At 40.5% G+C, this 22,342-nt stretch overlaps 1 protein-coding gene and 1 pseudogene across 1 annotated transcript; both read right to left on the bottom strand.

The window, feature by feature from the left end:
* Positions 1-7,456: 7,456 nt before the first annotated feature.
* Positions 7,457-8,284, bottom strand: LOC138085619 (olfactory receptor 7A10-like; annotated as a pseudogene).
* A 12,908-nt stretch (positions 8,285-21,192) lies between these two features.
* On the bottom strand, positions 21,193-22,062 carry LOC138085617 (olfactory receptor 7A17-like). The gene has a single exon (XM_068980087.1). It carries the CDS (start codon positions 22,060-22,062, stop codon positions 21,193-21,195), a length of 870 nt encoding a protein of 289 aa, XP_068836188.1.
* Between the last annotated feature and the right edge of the window lie 280 nt (positions 22,063-22,342).

Raw genomic sequence — 22,342 nt, 5'->3', positions numbered from 1 at the left:
TATAAATCACTTGCCCATTGAGTGAAATAAGTCTGAAGCATACATATTTTACTGGCTCCCATCTTCCCCAGCGGAAGTTCCGTTGACAATGGTGGTGATTGGCTGGATAAACACACCTTTCATGGTTGTTTCCTCTTGCCTGACTCATGGCTCTATTTCCTGGGACCAATAAAATCTTTGTCTTAACTAGACTGAGCTACACTTCCTGAAACACACAGTGACTTGACTGGCAACACCACAAAAGATATGCCTACTTGGAACCTGTGAATGTGACCTTTTTGGAAAAAGCATCTTTGCCAATTTATTTAAGGTTTTAAAATGAGATAATTATGGATTGCTTGGGTGTGCCCTAAATCCAATGTCAGTTGTCCTTAGAAGACACAGGAGAGGGACTTCCTGCTGGTCCAGTAGTTAAGAATCCACCTTGCAATGCAGGGGACTTGGGTTTGATCCCTGGCTGGAGAACTAAGATTCCACAAGCTTTGGAGCAATGAAGGCCTGAGCCACAACTACTGAGTCTGTGTGCCACAGCTAGAGGGACCCCATGCCACAAGAAAGATTCTACAAGCCACAACAAGACCTGACACAGCTAAATAAAAAAAAATAAACTTTAAAAATGTTTTATCAAAAAAAAAAAAAAAAGATACAGGAGAGGAGACAAAACAAACAAGAGAAAGTTCCAGACATAAAGGCAGAAATTAGAGTGATGTGGACACAAGGCAAGGAGCTCTTGGAACCACCAGAAGCTGTTAGAGGCAAGAATGGATTCTCTCCTAAAGGAGGGGTCTGCAAGCCCCAGACCATGGACCCGTACCAGCCCATGGCCTGTTAGGAACTGAGCCACCCAGCAGGAGGTGAGCTGCAGGCCAGCAAGTGAAGCTTCATCTGTATTGACAGCTGCTCCCCACTGCTTGCATTGCCACCTGAGTTCCACCTCCTGCTCAACAAACTCAACAAAAATAATGTGCTTGAAGCATCCTGAAATCTCAGGTCTAGGAAAAATTGTCTTCCACAAAACCAGTCCCTTGTGCCAAAAAGGTTGATGTGCATGCTAGGTTGATTTAGTCACATCCAGCCCTCTTTGCAGCCCTATGGACCATAGCCCATCAGGTTCCTCTGTCCCTGCTGATATCTTGATTTGGGGTTTTTGGTCTCCAGAACTGTAAGAAAATAATTTCTGTTCCTATAAGGAACCTGTGTGTACGTATTCAGTTGCTTCAGTCATGTCCGATTCTTTGCAACCCCAAGGACGGTAGCCCACCAGGCTCCTCTGTCCACGAAATTCTCCAGGCAGGAATACTGGAGTGGGTTGCCATGCCCTCCTCCAGGGCATCTTCCCAACCCAGGAACTGAACCAGAGTCTCCTGCATGGCAGGCAGATTGTTCACCACTGAGCCACAGGGGAAGCCCTATAAGGCACCCACATTGTGGTAATGTGTAACAGCAGTCATAGGGAACTAACACAGATTGAAAGGAAGATTCTTAGTGTACTCGGAGAAATCAGCTGTCATTTGTGGACACACACACACACACACACACATACACTGCTGAAGGCCTGATGATTTGCTCACTAGCATGAAGCTGCAGGGGCTTTCTAATGGTAAAGAACCTGCTTGCCAATGCAGGAGATGGAAGAGACATAGGTTTGATCCCTGGGTCAGGAAGATTCCCCCAGAACAAGGGACGGCAACCCACTCCAGTGTTCTTACCTGGGAAACCCCATGGAGTGAGGAGCCTGGCAGGCTACAGTCCATGGGGTCACAGAGTTGTACATGGCTGAAGCAACTTAGCACACACTCACATGAAGCTTCAGGTGGACCTACAACTGTTCTACATCCCCAGAGAACCTCTTTGAGTCTCTCCGCCTCTTGGGCCAAGTATGTCCATTTATCTCCTTGACTAAGGGCTCTGGGTTCTGCAGGATCCCTCATTACTGAGGTCAGAAGCAACACAGGTGAACACAGGCTTTATTCCATCCCCATGAGTTTCCCTCTCTTGCTTGTGGCTTCCAGCCTGCCTTTGATAACTCCCTAGTCCATCTTCTCATCTCAGGATAAACCCAGAAAGTAGGTTGCATATTTTACAATACATAACTTCAGAGGTCATAGATAAATTTGTCTCATTCTGGCTGGCATGAAGGATTGAAAGAATGAAAAGATTATCTAATCCAATCCAAAACTCCCCACACACACAAAAGAAATGATTTATATTTCCAATGTAGGGGAGGGGTAGGGAGTTTGGGATGGACATGTACACACTGCTATATTTAAAATGGATAACCAACAAAGACCTCCTGGGTTGGGAAGATCCCCTGGAGAAGAGAATGGCAACCCACTGAAATATTCTTGCCTGGAGAATTCCATGGAGAGAGGAGCCTGGTGGGCTGCACACCAGGGGGTCACAAAGAGTCAGACATGACTGAGCAACTAGCATTATATATGTATGAATATATATATATATGTCTGTGTGTGTATGTGTGTGCATGTTCAGTCACTCAGCCATATATAAATTCAAATACCTGTACCTGAATTTAACATAAATTCAAGTTCCTGTACTTGAAGTAAACACAGAACCAGTGTTTTGTTACTGAAAGTGTGACCCTCACACTCAGACCTCCATCAACACACAGCCCAGTAGCTTGCTAGAAATGCAAAGTCCCAGGGCCCACTGAGGACCTATTCATCAGAATTTGCACTTGAATTAGAATTCCTGCTGACTTGTTGGCACAAGGAGGAAAGAGAAGTGCCCTTGTAAAGGGTTTATCTCCAGTACTACAGCAGCTCACTCCAGTATTCTTGCCTGGAGAACCCCACAGACAGAGGAGCCTGGCAGGTTACAGTCCATGGGGTCGTAAAGAGTCAGAAATGATTGTGTGACTGAACACACAGGAGGCATAAAGTGCTTCCGGTAAAAGTAGAACTTATGTCCATGTATCTTATTAACAGTTTGAGTAAAGAATTAGTGTATTAGTGATGTAGGAATATAAAATATAGTCAGGGCATTTCTTTCTAATGTTTTGGTGAAACATATTTGACCACATTTCATATTGATTAAAAACATAGATACTGGGCTTCCCTGGGAGCTCAGTGGTAAAGACTCTGCCTTCCAGTGCAGGAGACAAGGGTTGGATCCCCGGTCCAGGAAGATCTCACTTGCCTTGGCGCAACGGAGCTTGTGCACCACAACTACTGAGCCTGTGCTCTAAAGCCCAGAACGACAAATATGGAGGTCCTCACACCCTAGACCATGTTCTGCAATAAGAGAGGCCACCTCAAAGAGAAGCCCATGCACCGCAAACAAGAGTAAACCCTCCTCACTGCAACTAGAGAAAAACCCACTGAGCAAGAACAACCTAGCACCACCAAAAAGATAAATAAATATGCACACCAAAGAATGCTTGTAAATACATCACTGCAATAGTATTTGTTGGAGATATACACTTCACAGTATCTTCTGTGAAAAAAAAATTCACATGTAAAGAGGGGTGTGCTAATGAGCTTGTTGTTGTTTAGTTGCTAGGTTCTGTCCTACTCTTTGTGATTGTAGCCCGTCAGGCTCTTCTGTCCATGGAATTTCCCAGGTAAGAATACTAGAGTGGGTTGCTATTTTCTCCTCCAGGGGATCTTACGGACATGGGGATTGAACCAAGGTCTCCTGCATTGGCAGGCAGCTTCTGTACCACTGAGCTGCCAGGGAAGTGCTAATGAGCTTACCTTGCAATTGCTTCATTATCTCTGAGGCTGAATGTGTATGTAGATGTGTGAGCCATTTATTTTCTCTATCTTAAATTATGTGTGTGAGTCCTTTGCTTTTCTATACAGGGTCAGAATAGGATTCCTATCTTTGAGTGCAATATTTCAAACAAAGAACCGGAGATGTTTTTTAGTTGTTAAGATGTTGTTTCGTTGTTAAATCATATCCAACTCTTGGCAACCCCTTGGACTGTAGAACACCAGGCTGCTCTGTCCATGAGATTTCCCAAGCAAGAATATTTGAGTGAGTTGCCATTTCCTCCTCCAGGGTATCTTCCCAGACCAGGGATTAGACCCATGTTTCCTGTATTGGCAGGTGGATTCTTTACAACTGCACCACCAGGGCAGTCTTTTTTCCTACCTTCTGTCCCATTTTCCTTTTTTCCCCGTTTTCCTTCTTACTCAATAATTTCTCATAGACCTGCCTCAAATCACAAGTCTAATGATGAATTCATTAGTTTTATGGCTGTACAACAGGTCATGGTGTGCCTGTACTACTGACACCTTCATGGTTTTTCATATCCTTTATCATTAAGTTGCTATTATACCAAAGCTACACAATACATAAGATAGTGAAGTTCAAACTCTGATTCTAACCATGGACAGTTTCATCCCCCAGGGATTCTTGTCTGTCACACATACAAGTCTCTGTAGGTCAAGGACGCTCTATACATCCTTCAGTGCACAGGAGAGACGCCACCACAAAAATTATCTGGCTCAGAATGTCAATGGTGCCAACACTGGAGGACCCTGAGTTAAAGCCTATCTGTATTTTGAAGGTTTATAGCTATCTTCGTCCGAGGTCAGGGGCGGCGGCCGAGTGGAGCTACCCCATGCATGAGGCCAGGGGCTGCAGCTGAGAGGAGCAACCCCACATCCAAGGAGCAGTGGCCACGCGGGTGCAGGAGGGCCGAGAGGAGCTACTCCACGTTCAAGGTCAGGAGGGGCAGCAGTGAGGAGATACCCCTCATCCAAGGTAAGGAGCAGTGTCTGCGCTTTCCTGGAGCATCTGTGAAGAGATACTCCATGTCCAAGGTAAGAGAAACCCAAGTAAGATGGTAGGTGTTGCAAGGGGCCATCAGAGGGCAGACACACTGAAACTATAATCACAGAAAACTAGTCAATCTAATCACATGTACCACAGTCTTGTCTAACTCAATGAAACTAGGCCATGCCATGTGGGGTCACCAAAGATGGGCAGGTCATGGTGGAGAGGTCTGACAGAATGTGGTCCACTGGAGAAGAGAATGGCAAACCACTTCAGTATTCTTGCCTTGAGAACCCCATGAACAGTATGAAAAGGCAAAATGATAGGATACTGAAAAAGGAACTCCCCAGGTGAGTAGGTGCCCAATATGCTACTGGAGATCAGTGGAGAGATAACTCCAGAAAAAATGAAGAGATGGAGCCAAAGCAAAAACAATACCCTGTTGTGGATTTGACTGGTGATAGAAGCAAGGTCCGATGCTGTAAAGAGCAATATTGCATAGGAACGTGGAATATTAGGTCCATGAATCAAGGCAAATTGGAAGTGGTCAAATAGGAGATGGCAAGAGTGAATGTCAAAGGACTGATGCTAAAGCTGAAACTCCATACTTTGGCCACCTCATGCGAAGAGTTGACTCATTGGAAAAGACTGTGATGCTGGGAGGGATTGGGGGCAGGAGGACAAGGGGACGACAGAGGATGAGATGGCTGGATGGCATCACCAACTCGATGGACATGAGTTTGATTGAACTCCAGGAGATGGTGATGGATAGGGAGGCCTGGCCTGCTGTGATCCATGGGGTCGCAAAGAGTAGGACACGTCTGCGCGACTGATCTGATCATATGATTCAGCTATTCAACTCCTGAGTATTTACTCCCAAACATGAAAGCACTAAGTTTTAAAGATGCATGCACCCTTAAATTGATCACAACAGTATTTAAAATAGCCAAGATATAGGGGGAAAATATATGTAAATGTGTGTGTGTGTGTGTATACGCATATACACAATGGAATACTACTCAGAATGAAAAAGATGAAACCTTTCATTTGCAACAACATGGATAAAATTTGAGGGTGTTTTGCTAAGTAAAATAAAACAAATAGAGGAAGACAAATACCCTTTGATTTCACTCATATGTGGAATAGAATGAATAAACGAAGCTAGTAAATGAGCACTCCAAAGCAAACAAGATCTAACAGGTAGGGTGAATTGCTTAAAGGGGATAGACTTCATCACGAAGAATAGAAACTAAAGTTTTGCTTGTGAGTGCTCTGTCCCATATACAGAAGTAAAAAAAAAAAGTTTTTATACATGAAGCTTATATGATATTATCTCAACAAATGATATATCAATAAAAATAAATGGAAAAAAAAAAAACAAAGACACATATATATTGGTGTTTTCTAAGATCATTCATCCTTTGAAAATGGAAGAAAAATAAAACATTACTGAATTAAAATTACACCTGTGTTGGACAGGTTTGTTGAGATGGCCCTAAGTGAAGCTTTCTCTGTACCCATGTCTTTTGAAATATGACACTGTAGAACCTTGCATTAGGAGGAGGTGTCTCTTTCTCCACCTTTGTATCTGGACTAGACAGGATTTTTATTTGCTTGAGTCCATAGAATTTGGTGAAAATAATGGTGTGCCTTGAGAGGACTTAGTGCATTTCTGCTGAATTCTCAAATAACTCTGCCTCAGAAACATAAATAAATCCAGCTGGGCTAACCCAAGTTCAAGAAGAGCTATGGAACAGAGCTTCACGGTCCAAGCCAAGAACATGACAAATCAGCCTATAGCTAGCTGGGGGCTTCCCTCATAGCTCAGTCGGTAAAGAACCTTCCTGCAATTCAGGAGACCTGGGTAGGTCTTGAAAAGGAAATGGCAACCCACTCCAGTATTCTCACTTGGAAAATCCCATGGACAGATGAGCCTGGCAGGCTATAGTGCATGGGATCACAAGAATCGGACATGACTTAGGGACTAAACCACCACCATAGCTAGCTGATTCCCCAGTGTATTAGAATGCTCAGCCAAGATCAACAGAGCCTCCTCAGCTGACTTTCAGGTAAATAAATACACAGGAGGATCCCAGCAGAGATCAGCACAATTCCAAACCATCCATTTTAATAAACCAATGCCACATCACTTGCTTTTAAGATAGAGTGTTATGTAGCAATGGCATACTAATACAACAATCAAAAGAAACAGAAATTAAGGCAATTATAATAATTTCCCAGGGCTTCCCAGGTGGCTCAGTGGTAAAGAATCTGCCTGCAAAAGCAGGAGGCACAGGAGACGCAGGTTCAATCCCTAGGTCAGGAAGATCCCTTAGAGGAGGAAATGGCAATCCACTCCAGTATTCTTTCCTGGAGAGTCACATGGACAGAGGAGCATGGTTTGTTACAGTCCAAAGGGTCACAAGGAGTTGGACATAACTTAGCGACTGAGCTTCTTGTCATTTCTTAAATTTGAGAGAGTGGAAAATCGAGAAAAACTAATGGATATAATAGAAATCACTAAGCCTAATCATGTGAGTTACATAAATTGCAATGAAGGAGGCAAAGTCAAAATATGAGAATTCCAAGAAATAGAGGAGCAAATTATCTTCCACAATCTGATCAAAGATTCTGATCAGAGATTTATAATTTCTGACTCTGAGGCTTTGAAACTTTAAATTCTGTTCCCTTCTTTAGCCCACAACCATTGGCCTTTTTAGAGCTGCTTTCTGAAGAATGTTTGCAGAGCCCTCCTTATGTCTTTGTTCCTCAGACTGTAGATGAAGAGGTTCAGCATGGGTGTGACCACAGTGTACATCACTGAGGCGATTGTACTTGAATGGGCACTGTGAGTAGCAGCAGAACTAAGGTACACTTCTAGGCATGAGCCTTAAAACAAGGAGACAACAGAGGTGAGACACACATGTAGAAAATGCTTTATATTTACCCTGAGCTGATGAGATTCCACGTATGGAGGAAGCAATCTTACAGTAAGAGTAAAACATACCTGGGAAGGGACCACCACCCAGTAGCCCAGCTGCAAAATACATAACAATTTCATTAAGGACGTTGTCAGAACTGGCAAGTTGGACCAACTGTTTGAGTTCACAGAAATAGTGATGATTAACACATCTCTACAAAAAGAGAGCCTTGATACCATGAAGGTCCGTATCAAGGAATGCAGGACACTAATGACCCAGCTAACTAGAACCAGAATTACACAGAGCTGGGGGTTTGTGATGACTGTGTAGTGCAAGGGGTGGCAGATGGCCACAAACCGATCATAGGCCATCACAGTCAGGAGGAAGTCATCCAACCCTCCAAACAGTATGAAAAAGTGCATCTGGGTGATGCAGCCTTCATGGGTGATGGCTTTGCTCTCTTTCCATACGTTCCACAGCATCTTTGGGATGGTGGTGGAGGTGAGGCAAATGTCTACAAAGGACAGGTTGGAGAGGAAGAAGTACATGGGGGTGTGGAGGTGGGAGTCTGAGCTGATGGCCAGGATGATGAGCAGGTTTCCAAACACAGTGACCAGGTACATGGAAAGGAAAAGACCAAATATGAGGGGCTGCAGTGCTGATTCCTCTGAAAATCCCTCTGAAGAAGAAATTCTGAAACCTTTGTTAGGTTGCTTGGTGCCATTTGTTGATGTTGACTGTAAAGAAACATGACAATATGATTCATTTTTACAAAAAGGCCCATTACGGTGTTGAAAAAATACTATCTGTATTTTGCTTAATTATATTTCTTAATTAATTTCAACATTTTGCAAGAACTTGATCCTCTTTAGGAAATTTCCTCTGTCATTTCTAACTTGCAAATGTGTTCCAGTTTTAGCATTTTCCCCAAGATGTCATGTAATCCACATATTTAATGAGAAATTTCTTCATTCTTTTGGACACTATATATTGAGTGCAACTATATCTCAGGTGCTATCTAGGCAATGTGCATAGGGTGCTGAAATATGAAAACTTTTAAAATCTGTCCATGGAGAAAATACATAATGAGATGTGTGTGTGTGCGGCAGGGAGGTGGCAGTTGGGGGGGTGGGCCTCGGTCAATTCTGACTCTTTGGAACCTCATGTACTGTAGCTTGCCAGGCTCCTCTATCCATATATCCATGGGGTTTCTCAGGCCAGAATACTCAGACCATTTCCTCCTCTAGGATATATATGACTTGGGAGATGGTGAAATATTCTATGTAGAAATTTGAAAGCACATATAAGGGAAAGACTTATGAAGGGCTCCTATTATTTAAGGAAAGACATGCAAAAAATAGTTATCATTTGAACAGAGACCTCAAAGAAGAGCGAGCAGGAGCCATGAACATGCCAGGCACAAGGAGAACGTTGTACCTGGAAGAGAGTAGCCAATACAAAGGCTTTGGGGAAGGCACCTGTCTAAGACGTTCTAGTTTTTAAAAAAGACACCTATGTGGGAGAGGAGTAATGAGGGATAGGGAGTAAGAGTAAGAGGGAGAGTGAGGAGAGATGGTGCCAGAGGAGGCTGAGGAATAAGGTGGGCTCCCTGCTGCTGCTGAAACTTCAAACCCCCACTATGTTCCTCTAGCACTTTATGAAATTGTTGCAGAAATGTTTAAATGGATCCCTTCTGTTGATCGAATTCTGGCCTCTGTGTATGAGAGTCACCTTGAATATGTGAGCTCGGTACCACTTCTCTGAAGATTCTCACACTTCACAAGGCAAGAAAACAAAGATCTACAGTGAGACCCTGGTTTCCTAGGCTGTTACTTCCATGTTGTTTTCACCCTTGACTACCCTGATGAAGTTAAGGTTGATGGTGCTCAAGGTGGTTAGATCAGATTATGTAGAAATGGCATCCAGAAATTCCAGTTTGTACATTTCCCAGGTGGCTTCCCAGGTAGCACAGTGATAAAGAATCTGCCTCCAATGCAGGTGATGCAAGAGACATGGGTTCAATACCTGGGTTGGAAAGATCCCCTAGAGTAGGAAATGGCAACCCACTTCCGTTTTCTTGCCTGGGAAATCCAATGAATCAGACAAGACTGAGCACAGCAGCAGATTTCCCAGGTACCAACGAACTTGGTGCTCAGTTTTGGTAGTCATTTTATTCTTGTAGTAAAGGCACATAAAGATACGTTCAGTGAACATATATGTCTCTGTATTATTTACCTAGATATCTGTATCTTTTCTCAAAATTTCAAAACCTGGATTTTTTATATATATGGATTCCCAGATGGCTAGTGGTAAAGAATCGACCTGCCAATGGAAGAGTCACTGGAGACACAGTTTCCATCCCTGAGTTGGGAAGATCCCCTGGAGGAGGGCATGCCCACCCAGTTTCGTATTCTTGCCTGAAAAATCCCATGGACAGAGGAGCCTGGTGGGTTACAGTCCATGCAGTTGCAAGGAATTGGCTATGACTGAGCACGAGCCAGCAGGAATTTATATATATTCCCTATATATATGGGGAGAGGGGGAGATGGTACATAAGCTCACCTGAGACTTTGGTGAGGAAAAGCCTCTTTGGTTGTGGTGACGTTTCATGTGTTGTTATATTTCATCCATGGCCATGGAAAATAATGAAAAAGCAAATAAAATTCATTCTAAAGAAAAGATCACTATATCTTTATGGTGTGAGACAATTAGAGATGTTACAGCCCATGAGATAAAATGCCAGAACCAATAAACCAATACTTTACACAAGGATATTTATAGAGTAAAATGAAGGTAACTGAATATTGAGCATTTAACATATCAGCTAGCAAAATTGTTTTTCCTGTGCCCGTTTCCTATTTATTTGACTAACCAGATTTACATTGCATACGTGGCAAGTCTCTATGTCCATTTTTATATGTGGCATCTTTACTTTTCTTTTCTTGTGTTTTGATTGCTTTTTTGATTAGTTCTAAAGACATCCTTTGTCCTAAGTCTGATCTTTGTCCCAGCATCAACAAAGTCCACAGTCCGCACATATAAACCTGCAAACGCTGTGACAATTCCTATCTTGTCACTGAATTACTTTCTTCATATTAGTTATCTGAGGACATTGCATTATGCATACATGTCTTTCATTGTATTCTGTCTTCTCAGTCATGATTCTAGATGCCCCAGGCAGAGACTTCACCTGTTTGTTAACCAAGTATGTGAATATATGCAATGCCTCAGACAGTAAACAATCTGCCGGCAGTGCAGGAGACCCAGGTTCAATCTCTGGGTTGGGAGGACCCCCTGGAGGAAGAAATGGCAGCCCACTCTAGTATCTTCCTTGGAGAATTCCGTGGACAGAGGAGGCTGGTGGGCTACAGTTCATAGGGTCACATGACTAACACTTTCACAAAAATAAACTGGGAAAAATAAAAAGTAAGGAAATAATAAAACCAAGTTAAATAGTATAATTACAAAACAAGTCTGCTGCTGCCGCTAAGTCGCTTCAGTCATGCCCGACTCTGTGAGACCCTAGAGACAGCAGCCCACCAAGCTCCTCTGTCCCTGGGATTCTCTAGGCAAGAACACTAAGTGGGTTGCCATTTCCTTCTCCAATACATACATGCATGTTGTCGCTTCAGTTGTGTCTGACTCTGTGCGACCCCATAGACGGCAGCCCACAAGGCTCCTCCATCCACAGGACTCTCAAGGCAAGAAAACTGGAGTGGGTTGCCATTTCCTTCTCCACAAAAACTGTCTAGTAAATGAAATTAAATGAAGTATTGAAAACTATATGAGCAAGAAATAATTTATGATATCAGTAAGAATTAATTAAACTGAAAATGACCTATAGGTAAAATAATATACTATGTAATCTTTATAGAATGTTTGTCAAGTAGCAAATGCTCATTTATTTTTGTTGAATGAATCAGGACTTATTTCTCATTTTATATCAACATTTAATATACATGAACATTTATTTAAATTTGTTTGGAAGGATAGAATTGTTGGTAATAGCTGGCATAGCTATCTAGCAAAAAACGAAGTTTTGCCCCCCCCAACAACTAATATTAATAAAATATTAAAGCAATTATATCCCCTGTGTAAAAGTAACCAAAGCATTTTAGATTAATATCTTAAAATCTACATATAAAATCTGAGTGTATAAAAGCATCATAAATAAGCCAAAACGCTCAGAAGTGAGACAATAAAGATTTACAACTAAATAAAAATAAAAGTTATGGCCAAAAATATGCCTCAGAAGTCACACACACACATAAAACTGGAGAAATTTTACTGTCTGAAATATCTAAGATGTGAGAGCATCTGTGGATGGTACCAATGTCAATTCCTGGTTTTGATATTGTGGTATTTAAGATATTGGGAGAAACTGAGTGACGAGCTCATGGGACATTTCTGAATTTTTCTGTAATGTCCTGTGTATCCACTGTTATTTAAAGCAAAGCTAATTATAAAACATCATTTGAAAAAATAATTTGTAAAAATTACTTGAGAGTCTGTTTAGTGCAAGAAAATGGGCATATAATATGAGTATATAACAGTAATAGGCAAATCAAATATATATATTTGGTCACCATTTTGATTATATATATTACATAATATTGAATATGTTTTGTATAATATATTTATATATATTAAATATATAAATTTGCTCTAACTCAGTATATAGTTTAAGAAGACAACAAAGAAGCTCTTACATACCATCATCTTGGGAAAAACTTGAGCAAAGAACTTTCGAATAGTAGCAAAGGAGTGCTCTGTGACTCTTCTGGCAAAAATGACAGTATTTTAGGGGAAAATATGAAGACATCTCTAACCATTCAAAATACGGATACACTTTAACTCAGGGTTCTCCAGCGCTGGTGCAATTGACACTCGGATCCAGATCGTTGTGGAGGGATCTGTCCTGTGTGTTGTAGGGTGTTTTGCAATATTTCTAACCTCTTCTGAGCCCTCCATGTGTGACAACCACAGTTACAGCTAGAGTTTGACTTTCACTATCTTATATTTCTGTATCATTGATATACTAGCAGTTTAATTTTAAAGGATATGAAGGACCATCAAAAGGAGAGTAGTACACGCACACGGTGACAGGTTATGCATATGTGTGTGCACGCTCTTTGTGTCCGACTCTTTGCGACCCTGTGGACTGTAACCCACCAGGTTCCTCTGTCCACGGGATTCTCCAGGCAAGAATACTGGAGTGGATTCTATGCCCTCATCCAGGAGATCTGCCCAACCCAGGGACCGAACTCACATTTCCTGTGTCTCCTGTGACTCATGCATTACAGGAAGATTCTTTGCCCACTGAACCACCTGGGAAGCCCATGATACAGTCATATAAATAATAAATCATTATAGTAATTGGAGTTGTCTATGAGAAATTATTAAGAAGGAAAAAAGATAGGGGAAATGATTGCACTAAAACATGAGAAGCAATTTTAATGTGCAAAAGATCCTATTCATGCATCTGTAGAAAAGTGTATTGGCATGTATATGTAGACAGTATACAAAGAAAAGTTTTACAATAAATTAAGAATTTATGTGATAAATGTCAGTGAGAATGAAATTAGTCTAAGTCAAGTGGTTTCAAAACAACTGTATGTAACAAAACTGGGTTAAAATCTAAAGAAAATTATATAGAAATATGAAATAGTAATGATTTAACAACATCAACATGGGTCACCAATACAAAATTAAATTGCCAAGACTTGGGAGAAAAAGAAAATAACAGAATGAATTTTTTTTTAATTTTTATTTTTACTTTATTTTACTTTACAATACTGTGTTGGTTTTGCCATACATTGACATGAATCCACCACAGGTGTACATGAGTTCCCAAACATGAACCCCCCTCCCACCTCCCACCCCATATCATCTCTCTGGATCAGCCCCGTGCACCAGCCCCAAGCATCCTGTATCCTGCATCAAACATAGACTGGCGATTCATTTTTTACATGATAGTATACATGTTTCAATGTCATTCTCCCAAATCATCCCACCCTCTCCCTCTCCCTCTGAGTCCAAAAGTCCGCTCTACACATCTGTGTCTCTTTTGCTGTCTCGCATACAGGGTCATCATTGCCATCTTTCTAAATTCCATATATATGTGTTAGTATACTGTATTGGTGTTTTTCTTTCTGGCTTACTTCACTCTGTATAATCGGCTCCAGTTTCATCCATCTCATTAGAACTGATTCAAATGTATTCTTTTTAATGGCTGAGTAATACTCCATTGTGTATATGTACCACAGCTTTCTTATCCATTCATCTGCTGATGGACATCTAGGTTGTTTCCATGTCCTGGCTATTATAAACAGTGCTGTGATGAATTTTAAAATGCAGTGAGAATGCATTACCTGAGTTATTTCCTCTTATATGAATATGTGTGGATTTCTATTTGCTTTAGAAAGACGCAAGTGATCTTTAATTAAATGGTAATGAAGCATGCTTTCCACTTGAAGGCCAGGTTTGATGCAACTTTCAGAAACAGATCTAATCACACACACACACACAATGGAAAGCAAAACAAAAGAAAGCAAAGGAAAACAGCAATATAAAGACTTGGAGAAATTAAATAGGATGATTTATTAGCACTAAAGATATAGCTACTTCATTGCCATTTTTGTTAAAACAAGAATTTACAAGTGAAGAATTCTAACCTGAGAACTCAATTCTTTCAGAAAAATTTAAAAAATGGAAAAGCAATGGAGGGAGTGCATACGCTTGATTGATATATTGGTCACATGAAAACTATATACACTCACAATTTCTCTCAAATACATCTATTCATACATGTACAGGCATGCACGTGTGCTAAGTCGCTTGAGTTGTGTCTGACTCTTTGTGACCCCATGGGACAGTAGCCCGCCAGGCTCCTCTGTTCAAGGGATTCTCCAGGCAAGAGTACTGGAGTGGATTGCCATGCCCTCCTCCAGGGGATCTTCCCAATCCAGGGATCAAACCAGCATCTCTTATGTCTCCTGCAATGGCAGGCATGTTCTTTACCATTAGCACCACCTGGGAAGCCCCCTTCAGTTCAGTTCCGTTCAGTCGCTCAGTTGTGTCTGACTCTTTGCGACCCCATAGACTGCAGCATGCCAGACTTCCCTGTCCAGCTCCTATACACACATAAAAGAGCTAAATAGCAAATAGCCAGTCTATGGTGGTAAAAAATAAATAAATAAATAACAGAAAAAAAAAACAATCCACTGTTTGAAAACTTGGAAGTAACAACAGAAAATTTCTCCCATCTGCCTATATTAAAGCAAAAAATTCACACAGATAATTTGAGATAGAAAAAGTGAATGACTAATAAATCCACATACATATTCATCCTCTCAGATAATGAGATAGTTTCAAGGTAAGCACATCTGTATCCCCCTTTACACATCTTAATTTTTTCTTTTTTTTTTTCACAGAAAATAATGTGAAAAAATGTCAAAAAATGTCTCTAGCACCTGCTTTTGCAAAGATATATTTGCAAGCACTTCTTGATATGAAATGTTCTCATCATTACAGAAACATTATGGAAATATGCTCCATTTTAAAAGTTAAAAAGAAATGCTTTCACTTCATTTTATAGCTCTCCAACTAATACCGTATCTCTCTGTTCCAGGTAATTGAGATATTTAGACGTATGTTCTACTCTTACTGGAAGGAATTTCTGTTTCTCCCCCATTTTCTAATGGGGCTCCCATTCCTAGCATTTAATTGACATCACAGAGCATCGTCTTCCTGAGTTCTACAGTCACTACTGTTTTTAGCACCATTAAAATACATTGATATTTTAATCAAGCAAGAAAGCAACCACAGTGGTCTCTGGGATACACTGAGGTAAACATTTTCTCAGATAAACATTCTTGGATTTCATTCTATTTGTCATTCTTCTGCGGTGTCTTTTGGGATTTTGAACTCACCTGCATGGGAACACTGAGAGGAAGGACCTCGTGTGGAAGTCTGAAACCCTTCCTGGATGGTTGGTGATGGAGACTGAAGCTCTGTCCCCAGACAAGTCAGCAGGAAAGGGCCATACATTGGTCCTTCACCAGACTTAGGACTCTAAAAGCAACAACTTGTCTCATCTATGCCCAGGTTGTACAAGTTCAGGGATACAGCAGAGGAGATATTCACAGTTCTCATTACGTATATTCCCCTCTTGTTATTAATACAATGACCTGTAAGCACATGAAATTCCTGATGGAGTTGGTCTGGACAGAAAGGATGTTTTTCCCTATTGATTCTCTGTTCTCAGGAGACCAGGTAATAAAGCCAGAAGAACTAAATTTGTATTATTTCTCTATTAACTCTTTTGCCACCCAGCTGCCTAATCTCCCAGCACTTTATCCCAATCCTGAGTGTAAGTTTTCTCCAGCCTATGAGACTCAGGTAACTCTCTTGACTAGGTCACTTGGTTCAATAAAGCATTGATCTATAGTGGGGATAGCTCATGAAATCCTTAGAAAAGCTTTTTCTCCCTTTCTGAGAGGGACAAGTGTGTTCCTTTAAGGTAAAACATTGGGCAGTGCACTCCATGGCTTCCTGACACTTTTGCTAAAACCTTTAGGAATTCCATATTACATCTGAAGTTAAGAGCTATCAATTAGCCCTTGATTTAAAAAGGTTTATAAGTTGTGAGATATATTTAGATACTGCCAAACACCATAATCTACCTCAAAGGATTACAGAAATTATCAGATTTAATTTTTAGAGAAGCTTCTTCTGTGAGGTAGTACTACTATAACTCCATCTTCCATTTCAGGAATGAGGTTCAGAGGAATTTCACATTCTGCTAAAAATTACAAACCTGTTTTGGGATGGAATCTTGACTGGAATTTTATCAGGAGGTTTCCAGTTCTCAAACTCTGGTTCATGGTTCCGAGTCAGAGAACTGGGTTTTGATCCTGGAGATATGTGGCAATGTCAAAGAAGATGCTGCTAAACACCCACAATACCCAGGACAGGACTCAACACAGATAATTGTCCTGCAAAACTGTTAACAGCTAGAAGGTGATAAACACACTTTAAACCAGCACTGCTCCAAGTTTCTAGCTTCCCAGGCAGCTCAATGATTAAGAATCTGTCTATCAATGCAGGGGATGCGGATTCGATCCAAATCAGGAAGATCCCTTGGAGAAGGAAATGGTAACCCACTCTAGAATTCTTGCCTGGGAAATCTGGACAGAGGAATCTGGAGGGCTACAGTCCATGAAGTCTCAAAGAGTCGAACACGACTGAGCGACTGAACACACATACACAGCTCCAAGTATATTGTGCATACAAGTCACTGAGGATTCTAATTCAACTATAAATTCCAGCTAAGTGTTCAGTGGGCCCAAGGGCCCGGCATTTCTAACAGCTACCAGGAGGTGTGATGCTGCAGGTCCTGGTCTGTGGGTCACACTTTGAGTAACAAGGCTATAACTGTGATTAAGTCATAGGTAAGCTTAGGTGTTCTGTACCAAGAGAAAATCCACTTTTGTATGTAATTTTGAAAGCAAAAGGTTTTACTCCCTGCAGAGGTTGTAATAAAATCTGTTTTTGATTCTTCATATAAGGATTCTTGTTCTTTATTCGGTCCCTAAGTCATGTCCAACTCTTTGCCTCCCCATGAGCTGCAGCATGCCAGGATTCCCTGTCCTTCACTATCTCCCAGTTTGCTCTTGAATTGTATCAAATCACATACATCAAGAAAATATTTTGTAATAATAGGCAGAATAAATGTCTCAAAAATATGTCTACATCTTAATCCTAAGAACTTTTAATATACATACATAAAGGCAAATTGTTGCAGAAGTTAATAGAAGTAGTCTTGTTCAGGTTTCAGAAGCTGTAATAGGCCTTTGACTGAACAGAGACCCTGAAGGGAGTTACATGCCAAATTGCTGACCAACAGAAAGGTGTGTGTGCTCCATCATGTCTGACTTTGCCACCCAATGGATGGTAGCCCACTGAGCTCCTCTGTCCATGGGATTTTCCAGGGAAGAATACTGGAGTGGATTGCCATTTCCTCCACCAGGGGATCTTCCCGACATGGGGATTGAACCTGCAACTCCTGCATTGGCAGGTTGATTCTTTACCACTGAGCCACTTGGGAAGCCCCATGAATTACCCGGGTTTGTATAAAGTCATTACAATGGACTTCTGAATGTGGAGGAAAGAGGAAAAAAAAAACTGGAGTCAGATTTGAGGATGCTCCACGGCTGGCTTTGAAGATGAGGACGGACCATGAGACAAGGAATGAAGGTGCCCCTAGAAAGTAATCTAGGAAGGCAAGACCTTCTTCCTGGGTGTTCACATGGATCCCAGATTTCCTAGACATCTTGTATTCAGCTCAATAAATGGGTTCTGACCTCTAGTACTTCACCTGTAAATACAGGTACAAGTTTATAATTAGAGACATAGCTCAACAACAAGTGGAGGAGCACCTAGAAAAATGCTTTTATAATTAAGACAGAAGCAAGGCAGAGATGCACAGCTGGAGAAAAAGGGGGTGGGGCCCCCCCAGTGAGGAGGGGCACAGTAAAGTGGTGGTTAAGTGATTTATATGGGTCAGTTCTTTCTGGTCATCGTTTACCTTCAGCCAATTATTTGGCTTCTTTTTCCATACCTGACCTACCCTGGGACTCTCCCTTGGGTGTACCCGCATCCCTCAGCCAAGATGGATCTCAAAGTGAAGGCTTCTGGGAGGAGTAAGACTCTTAATGGCCTGGTGTTATCCCCTGAGTTTTGACCCCCAAATAAACTTTCTGAGCATGTGCATGGTCTCCCTTCTCCTAAAAGCGGGGGTGAGGAGAGGGGGAGGGGGAAGTGGAGATCCCTTAATCCTTTGCTTTGTCCTTGCCATGTCTATACATTAAGGTGTTTACAAGAGGTGAAGACTGGCTATTTACCCTATTTACCTTGTTTCTGTTGTTACTTCCATTTCAGAGGTCAAACAAGAGGCTGATTGTAAATGCCTTAAACTGGAGCCCACCTATCTCTTGTCTCAGGAAATGCAAACAGGAGGCCAGCTCTAAATATTTAACCTAAAGCCCATCTATGTCCTGCCTCATTTGACCCTATATGTTTCTATAGGTTTCTAACCAGTACTGTCCAGGTGCTGTTGAAATAATATATTAGCAAAAGAGTGATGACATATACTAAAATATGGTTGTTAACTTCAAGTTTCATTATAATGTCTCCTTTCACCTTATTTCTTTCCCTTTCCACCTATACTCCTGTCTTGGCTTATGCAGAAATGCTCCTCTTAAAGGACCATTATCTTCTTGACTTTCTGTAACAATATGTAGATCCTAAACCCGTTGTCTTATTCTTTAACTACATATGGATATTGTTGTTTGGTTATTAAAATCTTTTCTTGAGTGGTCATAATCTTACAATATTTCCAAAACTCCCTTAAAATCCCCTCTCTATCTTTAACGCTCTAGTGATATTTCTAAACTAATTAATTATCCCTAACAAGCGTGCTTGAGAGAATAAATACATAAATAACATACACGTGTACATACTTCATAATTTTGAATGTGTTCTTTTGACTACACAAGCACTTTTATAGTTTCAGATTTTCTCACAGCATCCTTCTTCACAAATTATGCTGAATTTTTTCATATTACCTTTGGAAGTAAGGAAAGGGGGGCTGGGGAATTACATTTCTAAAAAATACATAACAAAACAGTAAAATTATCATATACCTTCTCAAGTTGTATAAAAATGGAAGCAGGCAGTACATACTCTAAACTGTTAAATGACTTTCTAAATTCTTCAACTGGTACACTTTAAATGAGTACAGTTTACTGCTTGTATATTTGCTTTAACAAATTTATTAGAATTTTAAAAATGTAATGTCCATGCCAAGGTAGAATCTGGAGCAAATATAGCTGAGTCACAGCTGACTGGGATGGGAGATATCTTTTCTAACAGGCAGAAATTAAGGTCTCATATGTGTGTATAAAGATAGTAAAATTAAGGTAATTCACACTTAATAAATTTATTTCCCCTTGCAGATTAGAAGCTTAACCTCCACATATGAGTCGTTCAGTGACAAATTCTTCAAGTCAGAAGAGCAGTACAACTACACACAACATCGTGGACGAGCCTTTGAAATACAAGGCAGAGATTCATGGCCAACTACAGACTCATGAGAAGCCCTGCAGAGATCAGAACAACTTCACACTGTTCCATCTCATTTGAAAAGAGAGATACTATATTAAACAATTTTACTTTTAGGCAAGTTTGTATGCAGCAATAACTAACTAATGAAATAATCAAACTGGATGAAACTGAGAGCATTAATAATAAACTGATTCTATGTATTCAGGACCTTGTTCTGATAGTTGAAGATAACATTCATAATCACTCAGTTGTGCAAGTTTGTTTCATATAGCTCTATGAAAAAGGGACTCCAGTGAGGTCCCTTTGATGCCCCATGGAGAGGTTGGAAGGACATGGATATTTGCACAATCACATACCTGAAGAGAATCTGAGTTTTCTATGTGTCATCCTTTAATAATGAGGATAATACTTAATGGACATTATTGATACTGTTCATTCTCTGCCCCCATAGAGGTCTGACAGAATTATGAATAGATGGAGCTAGGTTATTAAGAGAAATGGAAAGAATAATAATTACTGAAAGCACTAGAGATTTCTAATCAGGAATAAAAAATAATTAAAAATATATATATATATCCCACCAGTCCTTCAACTTAAAGAATGTACCTTTCAAACAGATACTCATAGTCCATATTTTAATGAATCTAAGAATCACCTGAAAAATATAGATTTTGCATAGTAATAAATGCATGATTTCATATTTTGGTTTGTCTTACATAAAGTGAAGTCTAAGGTCATATTGTATCAGTCTATTTTCTCAAATTTGTTTTTCAGTGTAGATTTCACTTGGGAACGTAATATATTATCAGTATTTGCCAGTAATGATGGAAGACACAGTGGACACCAGCTTATATCAAGGCAAGATCCTAATGAGTAGCAAAATATCCTATGACCAGTGATAACAACCAGAAATTTAAAATTTATATGATCAAGAAGAGTAACTAAGAAAGGGATATGCACAGAATGATGTTGAGAAACATTAAAACTACATTCTCAGTTTTCCTCTTTTATAAACTTATTAATAGTGGATGCCAAAAGTAGGGATCTTCCCCTGTAGGGGTTGAATAATTCATAACTCTTCTCTTAGTCAAGCAAAACAAAACAATGCTCACTCTAGCCTTACTATTTCATCTGAGGAGAAATTATTCCTAAGAGATCATGTAGTCCCTTGATATAAATGGGAATTTCCAATGTTTTATATCCAAAACTGGAAATATGGGAGAATAGGAAACTTAACAGGGAGAAATATAGGATATCAGACATCACAAAGCATAAAAGTGAGTTACATGAATTGTATAAAGTTGAAATCAAAATAAAATTTTCAAGAAAAATAGAGGAGGCATCTTCTATTTCCACAATCTGACCAAACAATGGCAATACTGGGCTCAATGTCTGAGCTCTGCTACTACAAGTACTTCTTAAGATCTATGACAATAGGACTTTTTAAAATTACCTTTCCAAAGAGTTTTTTCAGACCCTTCTTTAAGTCTTTATTCCTCAGACTGTAGATGAAGGGGTTCAGCATGGGTGTGACCACAGTGTACATCACCGAGGCTGTTGCACTTGAGTGTGAGCTGCGAGTACCAGCCAAACTAAGGTAAACACCTAAGCCTGTACAATAAAATATTGAGACAACTAAAAGGTGTGATGCACAGCTGGAAAATGCTTTAAACTTCCCCTGAGCAGATGAGATTCTATGTATGGAGGAAACTATCTTAGAGTAAGAGTAAATGATACATATAAGGGAACCACCAGCCAGGAACACAGCTTTAAAATACATCTCCAAATTATTGAGAAAGGTGTCAGAACAGGCAAGTTGGATCATCTGATTGAGTTCACAGAAAAAATGGGGAATTTCTAAGACTGTACAGAAGGACAGTCTCAACATCATTAAGCTTTCTAACAAGGAATTCAGGACACTGATGATCCAGGACACCAGCACCATCAGTCCACAGATCCGGGGGTTCATGATGACTGTGTAGTGCAGGGGGTGGCAGATGGCCACAAAGCGGTCATAGGCCATCACAGTCAGGAGGAAGACGTCCAATCCTATAAAGAGTGCAAAAAACTGCATCTGGATAATGCAGCCTTCATAGGTTATAACTTTACTCTGTGCCCAAATGTTCTTTAGCATCTTTGGGATGGTGGTGGAGGTGAAGCAGACGTCTACAAAGGACAGGTTGGAGAGGAAGAAGTACATGGGGGTGTGCAGGTGGGGATCTGAGCTGACGGCCAGGATGATGAGCAGGTTTCCAAACATAGTGATCAGGTACATGGAGAGAAAAAGCCCAAATATGAGGGGCTGCAGTTCAGGTGACTCTGAAAATCCCATAAGAAGAAATTCTGAACTTCCTGTTTGGTTCCTTACTGTCACACGGTGGGTATGATTACCAGGAAAGTGGTAAATACCTTGACTGTTTTCATACAAACTGGCATTATTCCCATTTTTTAAATGGGACCATATATCTTTTGCCATGAAGAAGTTAATTTCAGTATTTTATTCACGGATTTGAATCTTTTTAGGGATTTCCCTGTGCCATCTTTAATTAGCAAGT

The sequence above is a fragment of the Capricornis sumatraensis genome, chromosome 9, assembly GCF_032405125.1.
Source record: "Capricornis sumatraensis isolate serow.1 chromosome 9, serow.2, whole genome shotgun sequence".
NCBI lineage: Eukaryota > Metazoa > Chordata > Mammalia > Artiodactyla > Bovidae > Capricornis > Capricornis sumatraensis.
Note: the sequence above shows the minus strand (reverse complement) of the source record. Positions and strands in the feature narration are given on the sequence as shown.